This window comes from Hyla sarda, chromosome 12, assembly GCF_029499605.1.
Source record: "Hyla sarda isolate aHylSar1 chromosome 12, aHylSar1.hap1, whole genome shotgun sequence".
Taxonomy (NCBI): domain Eukaryota; kingdom Metazoa; phylum Chordata; class Amphibia; order Anura; family Hylidae; genus Hyla; species Hyla sarda.
Window position 1 is genome coordinate 85,673,668 of NC_079200.1, and position 13,662 is coordinate 85,687,329.

At 43.8% G+C, this 13,662-nt stretch overlaps 1 protein-coding gene across 5 annotated transcripts in view; it reads right to left on the minus strand.

The window, feature by feature from the left end:
• Positions 1-13,662, minus strand: part of ENDOV (endonuclease V) — a 124,964-nt gene that overhangs the window by 66,238 nt on the left and 45,064 nt on the right. The window contains exon 2 of one of the 5 annotated variants that reach the window (XM_056548188.1): positions 5,724-5,941. The exons of 1 other annotated variant lie outside the window; for it this stretch is intronic. In XM_056548188.1, coding sequence (XP_056404163.1) covers positions 5,724-5,800 — 77 coding nt within the window. In that variant the 5' untranslated portion in view covers positions 5,801-5,941. Of the gene's footprint in view, positions 1-5,723; positions 6,208-13,662 lie in introns of those variants that run through there. 3 more of the 5 variants (XM_056548189.1, XM_056548190.1, XM_056548193.1) reach the window with 3 other exon arrangements.

Sequence of the window (13,662 nt, forward strand, 5' to 3'; positions counted from 1 at the left end):
TGAACAATTAAAGAAAATGGCCCTCATTTACTAAGAGTGTTGCTGTTTTTACACATGCTCTGATCTGTCTGGTTTTCCTCACCTCAAATCTGCCACATTGTATGTGGAAACCTTAGTAAATATGTTGTGTTTTTGTGAAAATGTTGGGAAGAAGCCCCCTTTCGGAGACCATGCCCCCTTTCCCCGGCGGCTACGCAGACAGAATTTCTGGCGCAATGCGACAGAATCTGGCGCACAACCCGACAAAACAGGTCGGGTTTGCAATAGTAAATGAGGGCCATTATATAAATGCATGTGTTTAGAGTAATTTCTAGATTAACGACATCTCCTATAAGTGAAAGAAATTGGGATGGAAGAGAAAGTAAGATAAATGAAGATATACAGTAAGTGGACAAAATAAAGAGAAATATGGGAGCATGAAAAAACTATGGAATATGGAAGTTGGATGGAAAATTATGGCACGAGAGAGAAAAATTGTACTAATCAGCTGTGAGCAGCAAGAAAGAGGATTGACAGTTGGAATGTTGGGATTTTATTACCTATGATCTACACAGATTGGCTATTACAGGACCACCATATGTTTGGTTGCGCTACCATATGTTTGGTTACACTAAAAGTTTTTCTTTACTTTTTCTGTGTTTTAACCCTTGCTGCTGTGAGTTATTTTAACCCATTAGTAAATGTACGTCCTGGCTTGTCAGTACTTCGCGCACCAGGACATACATTTACGTCCTGTGTATGACCGCAAGCATCGGAGCGTTGCTCGTGTCATACACGGCAGGTTCCGGGTGCTATGAGCAGTCAGGGACCCGCCGGTAATGGCCGACATCCGCGATTGCACGGATGTCCACCATTAACCCCTCAGATGCCATGATCAGTACAGATCACGGCATCTGCGGCAATGTGCGCATTAAAATAGATGATCGGATCGCCCGCAGCACTGCCGCGGCAATCCGATCATCTGAAATGGCGGACGGAGGTCCCCTCACCTGCCTCCGTCCGTCTCTCGGCGTCTCCTGTTCTGGTCTGAGATCGAGCAGACCAGATCAGGAGATAGCCGATAATTCTGATCAGTGCTTTGTCCTATGCATAGCACTGAACAGTATTAGCAATCAAATGATTGCTATAGATAGTCCCCTATGGGGACATAAAAAGTGTAAGAAAAAAGTTGAAAAATGTAATTTTTTTTAAGCGGTACAAAAATATAAAAGTATCTAGCCATGGGTAGCATTTTAATCAAATTGACCCACAGAATAAAGAACACGTCATTTTTTACCGTAAAGTTTACAGTGTGAAAACGAAACCCTCCAAAATGTGCATAATTGTGGTTTTATTTAAATGGGCACTGTCACCAACTTTATTTTTTGATATGTTGTAGTACTACAACGTATCTCTAATATACCGTATTTATCGGGGTATACCACGCACCGGCCTATAACACGCAACCTCATTTTACCAAGGATATTTGGGTAAAAAAAGTTTTTTACCCAAATATCCATGATAAAATGAGGGTGCGTGTGTGCACGTGTATACCCCGATACACCCCCAGGAAAGGCAGGGGGAGAGAGGCCGTCGCTGCCCGCTTCTCTCCCCCTGCCTTTCCTGGGGTCTAGAGCGCTGCTGTCGGCCCTTTTCACCCCCTGGTTATCGGCGCCGCTGCCCGTTCTGTCCCCCTGACTATCGGTGCCGGCGCCGATAGCCAGGGGGAGAGAAGCGGCGCCGACAGCCAGGGGGAGAGAAGGGGCAGCGGCACCCATTGCCGGCGCCGCTGCCCCGTTGCCTCCCCCCATCCCCGGTGGCATAATTACCTGAGTCGGGTCCGCGCTGCTCCAGGCCTCCGTCGTGCTGGGGACCAGCGTCGTTGCTATGCACGGCGCGGCGCTCTGACGTCATGCGCCGCGCCGTTCAGCGCATAGCAACGACGCCGGGGACGCACGACGGAGGCCTGGAGCAGCGCGGACCCGACTCAGGTAATTATGCCACCGGGGATGGGGGGAGACAACGGGGCAGCGGCGCCGGCAATGGGTGCCGCTGCCCCTTCTCTCCCCCCGATAACCAGGGGGTGAAAAGGGCCGACAGCAGCGCTCTAGACCCCAGGAAAGGCAGGGGGAGAGAAGCGGGCAGCGACGGCCTCTCTCCCCCTGCCTTTCCTGGGGGTGTATCGGCGTATAACATGCACACAGACTTTAGGCTAAAAATTTTAGCCTAAAAAGTGCGTGTTATACGCCGATAAATACGGTACTTTTATTATTTTTTTTTTTTTTTTTTATTAAAATGCTTTAACTTACATTTGAAAACCGGCCACTAAGGGTCTCCCTCCTAGTGGCCGGCTGCAGCCTGGCGTGACATCACGCCTGAAAAAGGACTGATGCGGCCGGGCATCGGTCCTTTTTCATTCAACCTGCGCTCGCTCCCTGCCTCCATCTTTCAATAAAATCATAACTACATGCAGGAAAATGTATTCGTTTAAAATTGTCATCTTCTGACTCTTATAACTTTTTTATTTTTCCGCATTCGGGCCGGTATGAGGGCTCATTTTTTGCACTGTGATTTGAAGTTTTTATTGGTACCATATTTGTATTGATCAGACTTTTTGATTGCTATTTATTCATTTTTCATTGTATAAAAAGTTACCAAAAATACGCTATTTTGGACTTTGGATTTTGTTTGTGGGTACGTCATTGACCGTGCGGTTTAATTCATTATATATTTTTATAGTTTGGACATTTCCGCACGTGGCGATCCCACATGTTTATTTTTATTTACACAGTTTATAGTTTTTTTTTTTTGGAAATGGGAAAAGGGGGGTGATTCTTACTTTTATTAGGGAAAGGGGTTAAATGTCCTTTATTAACTTTTTTCCACACTTTTTTGCCCCCCTAGTGGCTATTACACTGAACATACCGATTTTATACACAGATCATTACTGTGCATTAACACGGCAAAGATCAGTGTTATCGGCGGTCGATTGCTCAAGCCTGTATTTTAGGCTTGGAGCAATCAATCGCCGATCTGACGCAATGGAGGCAGGTAAGGCACCCTCCGCTCGCGTTCTAGCTGATCGGGACATCGCGATTTCACCACGATGGTCCCGATCAGCCCGACTGAGCTTTGGGAAGCTTTCACTTTCATTAGACGTGGCGATCAACTTTGAACACTGCGTCTAAAGGATTAATAGCGCGCGACACAACAATCAGTGCCACACGCTATTAGCCCAGGGTCCCGGCTTTCATTTGCCTCCGGGACCGACCCCATATGACACAGGGTCATGGCATGACCCTGCGTTATATACCGGGACCGGGCGCAGGGTGTACAGGTACGCCCTGCATCCTTAAGATGTTAAAAATCTTAACCCTTCCATTATTTATTTGAAATTTCTTTCTGTCTGACCACAGTGCTCTCTGATGACACCTCTGTTCATGACAGGAACTGTCCAGGGCAGGTGCAAATCCCCATAGCAAACCTCTCCTGTTCTGGACAGTTCCTGACATGGACAGAGGTGTCAGCAGAGAGCCCTGTGGTCAGACAGAAAAGAAATGTAAAAAGAAAAGAACTTACTCTGTAGTTACAGCAGCTGATAAGTACTGTAAGGATTAAGATTTTTAACCCCTTAAGGACTCAGCCCATTTGGGCATTAAGGTCTCAGACAATTTTATTTTTACGTTTTCGTTTTTTCCTCCTCGCCTTCAAAAAATCATAACTCTTTTATATTTTCATCCAAAGACTAGTATGAGGGCTTGTTTTTTGCGCGGCCAGTTGTCCGTTGTAATGCCATCACTCACTTTACCATAAAATGTATGGCGCAACCAAAAAAATACCATTTGTGTTGGTAAATTAAAAAGAAAACCACACTTTGCATATTTTGGAAGGTTTCGTTTTCACGGCGTACAATTTACGGTAAAAATTACAACATATTTTTCTATTACTGTTGCGCTTAAAAAAAAAAATCGCAAACTTTTTAACCAAATTAGTACGTTTAAAATCCCCCTATTTTGAAGACCTATAACTTTTTCATTTTTCCGTATAAGCGGTGGTATGAGGGCTCATTTTTTGCCCTGTGATCTGTACTGTTTATTGATACCATATTTGCTTATATAAAACTTTTAATCCTTTTTTTTTTTTTTTTTTTTTAATAAAATGTTATAAAAAGCAGCTATTTTGGACTTTTTTTTTTACGTTCACGCCGTTCACCGTATGGTATCATTAACATTTTATTTTAATAGTTGGGATATTTACGCACGCGACGATACCAAATATGTATGCAAAAAAAATATTATTTTTATTTTTACACTTTTTGAGGGTGAAATAAGGAAAATGGGACAATTTACGTTTTAATTGGGGAGGGGGTATTCACATTTATTTTACTTTTTAAAAAAAACTTTTTTTACTTTTATTTTTACACTTTAATAGTCCCCATAGGGGACTATTTATAGCAATCATTTGATTGCTAATACTGTTCAGTGCTATGCATAGGACATAGAATTGATCAGTGTTATTCGTCATCTTCTGCTCTGGTCTTCTCGATCGCAGACCAGAGCAGAAAACTCGTGGAAGGCAGCGGAGGCAGGTGAGGGGACCTCCGTCTGCCGTTCTGGATGATCAGATCGCCACGGCAGCGCTGCCGGCGATCCGATCATCCATTTTAATGATCGCGATGCTGCAGATGCCGTGATCTGCATTGATCACGGCATCTGAGGGGTTAATGGCTGACATCCGTGCGATCGCTGATGTCCGCCATTACCGCCGGGTCCCGCCGGGACCTGCCGCGCATGACCGGAGTATCGCTCCGATGCCTGCGGTTATGAAATGTACATCCTAGTGCGTTAACTACCAGCTCACCAAGACGTACATTTATGGCTGGTGTCGTTAAGGGGTAAATAGAAGTAATTTACAAATCTGTTTAAAGGAGTAGTCCAGTGGTGACTTAAGGATAGGGGATAAGTTGCAGATCGCGGGGGGTCCGACCCCTGGGGCCCCCCGCGATCTCCTGTACGGAGCCCCGACAGCCCGCGGGAAGGGGGCGTGTCGACCTCCGCACGAAGCGGCGGCCGACACGCCCCCTCAATACAACTCTATGGCAGAGCCGAAGAGCTGCCTTCGGCAATCTCCGGCTCTGCCATTGAGATGTATTGAGGGGGCGTGTCGGCCGCCGCCTCGTGCGGGGGTCGACACCCGCTATCTCGGAAGAGAGAGGGGGCCCCGTACAGAGAGATCGCGGGGGGCCCCAGCGGTCGGACCCCCCGCGATCTCAAACTTATCCCCTATCCTTAGGATAGGGGATAAGTTTTTCACCACTGGACTACCCCTTTAACTTTCTGGCACCAGTTGATGTTGAATTTTTTTTCCATGGGAGTACCCATTTAACTACGTTAGTTGAGCTGGGAATACCCCTTTCAGCACAGTGATTTTCTGCGGGTTAGACCGGTGATCACATGACCCAGTTACAGCAATGAAATGCATAGCTAAATCTGTGCCGAAATAATATAGGACTAGTTCACTGTAGGCAGATTGGGGAAGATGAAATCAAAACTGTCTAAAAGATCTGTTGCTCACAGCAACCAATCACAGCACAGCTTTCATTTTATAATTTGCTTTTAAAATATGAAACTAAGTTGTGATTGGTTGCTACGGGCAACAAACACCCCCGTTGGGGTCCTTCATGACTCGGAAGTGTAGGTGCGAAAAGCTGTCAACAGTAATGCCTGAAAGAAAGCCCCACTCGCCTCTCCCAGGACAATAATGTCTCCTCATGCGGATCCCGGCTCGGCGCTGGCTTCTCGCTTTCCTCAGCCGCCTCCATGGCCGTGTCACTACGGGTCACTCACTTCCTGCATCCATCTGCCTCGACATCATACACGTGATACCACGCCCAAATGTGACGTCATGCTCGGGCCACGTAACGATGATTACACTTTCCTACCGCTCCTGTGTACACACAGACCTAGAATTAGGAGACACCTGTTTGGAAATGCTTGTGAATTGCTTTACTGTAAATACAGGGCGCCGTACATCATCCAAGATCCTTGGCAAAATGAAAATATACAAAACCGATAGATGGCGCTATACGTTAGTTCTAATTTGAAATATGGTGACAGAAAATCTCCAAACTCCCAGTAGATGGCGATGTACCATCAGTCTGTGAATTACTGATCAGCATCGGTTGGCGTGTAGCGCAGCGCCCTCTATTGGGTTTTATGTTTTGTTTTCTTTTTCACTGTTATACGTCACGTCGTAAAAACAGCGTCCTCTATAGGTTTTACACCCGTTTAACCAGAAGCTACTGTGGTGTAAAGCGCAAACTGTTGGAATTGTATTTAATGTCATCCATTCCTCTATTGGATTTAATGACTGTTATTTGCTATGCTTGAGAGTCTATTGGTTTTACACTCGCTCAGTATTATATATATATATATATATATATATATATATATATATTGTCATTCATCTAATCTTTACTCGTCTTCTATGGGCTTTTACACCAGTTCCAGCATCTATTGGTATTGTATATTATGTGATGTCACTCATTTACTTCTTCATTGACGTTAAATTAAAACAGCGCCGCCTCTTGGATGTGTAACTGTGTTGTATGCTATACTGGAGAGTTACAACGCGCACAGGTGCCCTCTATTGGTTATACACTGGTTCAACAGGACAGTTTGTGCACAGCGCCATCTATTGGCATTTTTATATTATTTTGCCCATGTTTCATTGATAATATGTAAAAACAGCGCCCTCTTTTGGATTTAAAGAAAACTTTACACAACAGTGTCGGGCTGTGGCTCTTAATGCAAAACTACAACTCTCAGCATACTAGGTATGATGGCTATTGTAGTTTTGCAACAGTTGGAAAGCTACTGGTTAGTAAACATTGCCATAAAACTTCTGTGTAAGGCCCCTTTCCTTTTATAAAATTCATCCGTTAAAAGATCTGTTATAAACGTCCGTTAGAAAAGCTTTAAAAATGGATGCTAAACGTCCGTTACAAAATCCCATTCAAGTCTATGGGATTTTTTTAATTATCTGTTATGACCCGTTATAGCCTGTCATAAATAAAGGACATTAGTTGTGACGGAAGAAAAATTAGTGCATGTGCCGTTTTTTCTTCCATCACAATAACCGGGTAAATTAACAGATGTTATTTTTAACATTGAAGTCTATGGCAAACGGATGAGCCTTTATGTCATCCATTTGCACCTGGTTTATAATAACCGTTGTTACTTCTGAGCATGCTCAGAAGAGGTGACATCAGCAGACTCCTGCAGTGCTGAGGGACTACTAGTACTACCATCATGGAACAGACTTGGTTCCATCATGGGAGTAATAGTTCCCCGGCTACAGGAGTCTGCCAGTGGCTGGGGAGGCAAAATTTGTGTTTGTGCTACAACCCCCATCATGCAACTGACTCTGTTACATGATGGGAGTTGTAGTACAGGGGCTGAGGGATTAATGGCACCGGGTCTCACTTCTGAGACCCGATGCGATCAGAAGTTATTAAACAGGGGAGCGGGCGGCATGCTCCACTCCTCTGAACAATGTGTCTACTTTCATTTTTAAGTTCCCAGCCGGGAGCCCTGAATGCTGGTACTGAGGAGCCATTCAGGGCTCCCACGGGGTTTTCAAATTGAAGTGCTGGGGTGGGGAAAGATATATAGAATCGCTGGGGGGGGGGGGGGGGGGTATATGGAAACATATGGATATATGTCTGACCCCTGCAGAGCATCTATATACAGATGCCGTTGCAGCGCTATGAATGGAAAGTATTCTTTCAGCAGCGCATTGCGCCAGCCAGATGCGCTGCTGTAGAATACTTGTCATTCACAGTGCTGCCGGGGGGCTTATGATAGCGCTCCAGGGGGGGGGGGACGACATATATAAATGCGCTGCGGTGGGATCATATATAAATGTGCTGCGGGGGGAACATATATAAATGTGCTGCGGGGGGCAAGATATATAGAAGTGCTGTAGGGGCCAGATATATTACCCTCCCCCCCAGTGATTCTATATATCTTTCCCCACCGCAGCGCTTCTATTTGAAAACCCAGCCAGGAGACCTGAATGGCTCCTCAGTACCGGCCATTCAGGGCTCCCGGCGGGGAATTTAAAAATAAAAGTAAATGCATTGTACATTGCAGGGGAGTGGAGCATGCTGACCTCTCCCCTGTTTAACCCCTTAAGGACTCAGGGTTTTTCCGTTTTTGCACTTTCGTTTTTTCCTCCTCACCTTTAAAAAATCATAACCCTTTCAATTTTCCACCTAAAAATCCATATTATGGCTTATTTTTTGCGTCGCCAATTCTACTTTGCAGTCACAGTCATTTTACCCAAAAATGCATGGCGAAACCGGAAAAAAAATCATTGTGCGACAAAATCGAAAAAAAAAACGCCATTTTGTAACTTTTGGGGGCTTCCGTTTCTACGCAGTGCATATTTCAGTAAAAATTACACCTTATCATTATTCTGTAGGTCCATACGGTTAAAATGATACCCTACTTATATAGGTTTGATTTTGTCGCACTTCTGGAAAAAATCATAACTACATGCAGGAAAATTTATACGTTTAAAAATGTCATCTTCTGACCCCTATAACTTTTTTATTTTTCAACGTACGGGGCGGTATGAGGACTCATTTTTTGCGCCGTGATGTGAAGTTTTTATTGGTATGATTTTTGTTTTGATCTGACTTTTTGATCACTTTTTATTCATTTTTTAATGTTATAAAAAGTTACCAAAATACGCTTTTTTGGACTTTGGAATTTTTTTGCGCGTACGCCATTGACCGTACGGCTTAATTAATGATATATTTTTATAGTTCGGACATTTACGCACGCGGCGATACCACATATGTTTATTTATTTTTTTTTTTACACTGTTTTATTTTTCTTATGGGAAAAGGGGGGTGATTCAAACTTTTATTAGGGAAGGGGTTAAATGATCTTTATTAACACTTTTTTTTTACTTTTTTTTTGCAGTGTTATAGGTCCCATAGGGACCTATAACACTGCACACACTGATCTCTCATCCTGATCACAGGCGTGTATTAACACGCCTGTGATCAGCATTATCGACGCTTGACTGCTCCTGCCTGGATCTCAGGCAAGGAGCAGTCATTCGTCGATCGGACACCGAGGAGGCAGGTAAGAGCCCTCCCGGTGTCCGATCAGCTGTTCGGGACGCCGCGATTTCACCGCGGCGGTCCCGAACAGCCCGACTGAGCAGCCGGGATACTTTCAGTTTCACTTTAGAAGCGGCGGTCAGCTTTGACCGCCGCTTCTAAAGGGTTAATACCGCACATCGCCGCGATCGGCGATGTGTGGTATTAGCCGCGGGTCCCGGCCGTTGATTAGCGCCGGGACCCACGCGATATGATGCGGGATCGCGGCGCGATCCCGCTTCATATCGCGGGAGCCGGCGCAGGACGTAAATATACGTCCTGCGTCGTTAAGGGGTTAATAACTTCTAATCTCATCGGGTCTCAGAAGTGAGGGATGTTATAACGGGTCTTAATGGATGAATATGCCCCTTATTTTGACAGATATTATTCAGCCATTAGCACCCGTTATTTCATCCGTTATTATACATCCATTTTTACACAGAAAACGGATGTTTAATAACGGATGAATGCTCATAGTGTGAAAGGAGCCTAAGGCTTGTTTCACACTAGCAAATTACTCAGTTTATCAAGTTCCGTCGCTAGTTCTGTCTTAAAATCAGCTGTCACCGGCAGTAATCAAATCCTATACGTCCGTAAGAAAATCGCGTAGTTCATGAACTATTTGGAGGATCTAATGTATGTTTAAAACCAAGAGAGGGCGCTGCACTATGTCTAATACAAAGATTTCATGTACCTTTAGAACCAATAGAAGGCGCTGCACTATGTCAATCAACTAAACTTTAAGAACTAACAGAGGGAGCTCAATTACATCTAATGACTCACTTTACTTTTAAAACCAATAGAGGGCGCTGCACCATATTATCTAACTGCTTTACTTTTAGAATCAACAGAGGGCGCTGCACCATGTTGGATTATCTAATGTATGTTTAAAACCAAGAGAGGGCGCTGCACTATGTCTAATACAAAGATTTCATGTACCATTAGAACCAATAGAAGGCGCTGCACTGTCTGACAACTAAACTTTGAGAACCAACAGAGGGCGCTCAATTACATCTAACAACTTTACTCTTAAAACCAATATCTTACTGCTTTACTTTTAGAATCAACCATATTATCTTACTGCTTTACTTTTAGAATCAACAGAGGGCGCTGCACCATGTTGGATGATTTCATGTATGTTTAAAACCAAGAGAGGGCGCTTCACTATGTCTAATACACAGATTTCATGTACCTTTAGAACCAGTAGAAGGCGCTGCACTGTCGAACAATTAAACTTTAAGAACTAACAGAGGGAGCTCAATTACATCTAATGACTCACTTTACTCTTAAAACCAATAGAGGGCGCTGCACCATATTATCTAACTGCTTTACTTTTACAATCAACAGAGGGCGCTGCACCATGTTGGATGATTTCATGTATGTTTAAAACCAAGAGAGGGCGCTGCACCATGTTGGATGATTTCATGTATGTTTAAAACCAAGAGAGGGCGCTGCACTATGTCTGACAACTAAACTTTGAGAACCAACAGAGGGAGCTCAATTACATCTAATGGCTCACTTTACTTTTAGAACCAATAGATGGCAATGTACTATATTATTTAATGTGCTCTCGTATCACCCAAGATGCAAGAAAAAGTGCAAATGCGTTACCACACACACACACACACAAAAAAAAACAGTGCACAAAGGATGCGGTCTATCGCTAGCCCTTCTCCGAAAGGAAAGAAACCCCCCAACAAACCTTACCCTTCCCCTCCGGGCCAAAAGGCACCTGCAAGGTTCCAGGTTCAATGTCCTTTTCTGGGAAAGGGGACTTTTGGCCCAGCGAATGGTTTGGTATGTTGGGGTGGCCTCTCTCCTTTCAGAGAATGGCTTGCGATAGACCACATCCTCGTGCACTTTTTTTTTTTTAACTTGCACTTGTGTGATTTGAGAGTACTGCTTTACTTTTAGAATCAACAGATGATGCTGCACCCCTGCACCAACAGAGGGGACTCAATTACATCTAATGACTCAATTTACTCAATTTTAAAACCAATAGAGGGTGCTGCACCATATTATCTACTGCTTTACTTTTAGAATCAACAGAGGGCGCTGCACCATGTTGGATGATTTCATGTATGTTTAAAACCAAGAGAGGGCGCTGCACTATGTCTAATACAAAGATTTCATGTACCTTTAGAACCAATAGAAGGCGCTGCACTATGTCTGACAACTAAACTTTTAGAACCAACAGAGGGAGCTCAATTACATTTAATGACTCACTTTACTCTTAAAACCAATAGAGGGCGCTGCACCATATTATCTAACTGCTCTTTTAGAACCAATAGAAGGCGCTGCACTATGTCAAAGAACTAAACTTTGAGAACCAACAGAGGGAGCTCAATTACATCTAATGACTCACTTTAGGCTGCTTTCACACTATGAAATTCACCCGTTAATAAATGTATGTTTGAAAAATAATTATTAACACCCGTTAAACAACCCCATTCAAGTCAATGGGTTTTTCCGTTTACCCATTATAACCCGTTATAGTCCATCAAGACTAACGGACATTAGTTGTGACGGGAGAAGTAACGGGACATGCACTAATTTTTCGCCTGTCACAAGAAACGGGTAAATTAACAGACGTTATTTTTAACATTGAAGTCTATGGCAAACGGATGAGCCTTTATGTCATCCATTTGCCCCTGTGATAGATATACCATTCACCCATAGCGCTGCAATGGAAAATTAAGACAAATGCGCAGGCGGGGTCAGATTATGCGCTGGCGGGGGTATAGATATATACATATAAAATGCGCTGGCGGGGGTCATATTTTTATTAATGCGCTGGCGGGGGTCATATTTTTATTAATGTGCTGGGGGGGCTAGATATATAGCGCTCTATGCCCCCCCACAACACTTTTAACCCCTTAAGGACTCAGCATTTTTCCGTTTTTGCATTTTCATTTTTTCCTCATAACCTTCTAAAAATCATAACACTTTCACTTTTGCACCTAAAATTCCATTATGGCTTTTTTTTTGCGCCACCAATTCTACTTTGCAGTGACATTAGTCATTTTACCAAAAAATCCACGGCAAAATGGAAAAAAATTCATTGTTCGACAAAATGTAAGAAAAAATTTAATTTAGTAACTTTTGGGGGCTTCCGTTTCTACGCAGTGCATTTTTTGGTAAAAATTCCACCTTCTCTTTATTCTGTAGGTCCATACGGTTAAAATGATACCCTACTTATATAGGTTGGATTTTGTCGCACTTCTGAAAAAAATCATAACGACATGCAGGAAAAATTATACGTTTAAAATTGTCATCTTCTAACTGGTATGAGGGCTCATTATTTGCGCCGTGTTCTGAAGTTTTCATCGGTACCATTTTTGCATTGATCGGACTTTTTGGTAGCTTTTTATTAATTTTTTTATTATATAAAAAGTGATCAAAAATAAGCTATTTTGGACTTTTGAATCTTTTTGCGCGCACGCCATTGACCGTGCGGTTTAATTATCAATATATTTTTATAGTTTGGACATTTATGCACGCGGCGATACCACAAATGTTTATTTTTATTTCCACAGTTTTTTTTTTATGGGAAAAGGGGGGTGATTCAAACTTTTATTAGGGAAGGGGTTAAATGACCTTTGTTAACTTTTTTATCCCCCCTTTTTTTTTTTTTTTGCAGTGCTATAGCTCCCATAGGGACCTATAACACTGCACACACCGATCTTTCACCCTGATCCCTGCAAAGTCATAGCTTTGCATTGATCAGCGAGATAGGGTCTCGATTGCTCAAGCCTGTGGCTCAGGCTTGGAGCAATCAATCCCAGATCGGACGCGACGGAGCAAGGTAAGGGGGTCTCCGCTCGCGTCCTAGCTGATCTGAACATCGCGATTTTAACGCAATGTCCCAATCAGCCCGACTGAGCTGCCAGAAAGCGTTACTTTCACTTTCAGACACAGCGGTCAACTTTGATCGCCGCATCTGAAGGGTTAATAGCGAGCGGCACAACGCGCGCTATTAGCCCAGGGTCCCGGCTATGACTAACAGCTGGGACCGACCCGGTGTGATGCGACACGGCGTGACCCCGTTTTAAACACCGGGACCGGGCTCAGGGCGTACAGGTATGCCCTGATTCCTTAAGAGGTTAATATACATATGTCCCCTCACATTGTCCATTTTAAAAACCCTGCGGGAGCCCTCAATGGCTCCTCAGTACCGGCCATTTAGGGCTCCCAGCGGGGAATTTAAAAATGAAAGTAAAACATACATTGTGTACATCGCAGGGTTGCGGAGCATGCCGCCCGTTCCCCTGCTAAATAACTTCTGACTGGATCGGGTGTCAGAAGTGAGACCCAGTGCGATCAATCGCTCAGCCCCTGTACTACAACCCCCATCATGGAACAGACTCTGTTCTATGATGGGGGTAGTAGTACAAACACTAATGTCTCTCCCCAGCCACCAGCAGACTCCCGCAGCCTGGGAACCACTACTCCCATCATGGAAACAATTATTCAGCCGTTAGCATCCGTTAATTCACCCGTTATTAAACGTC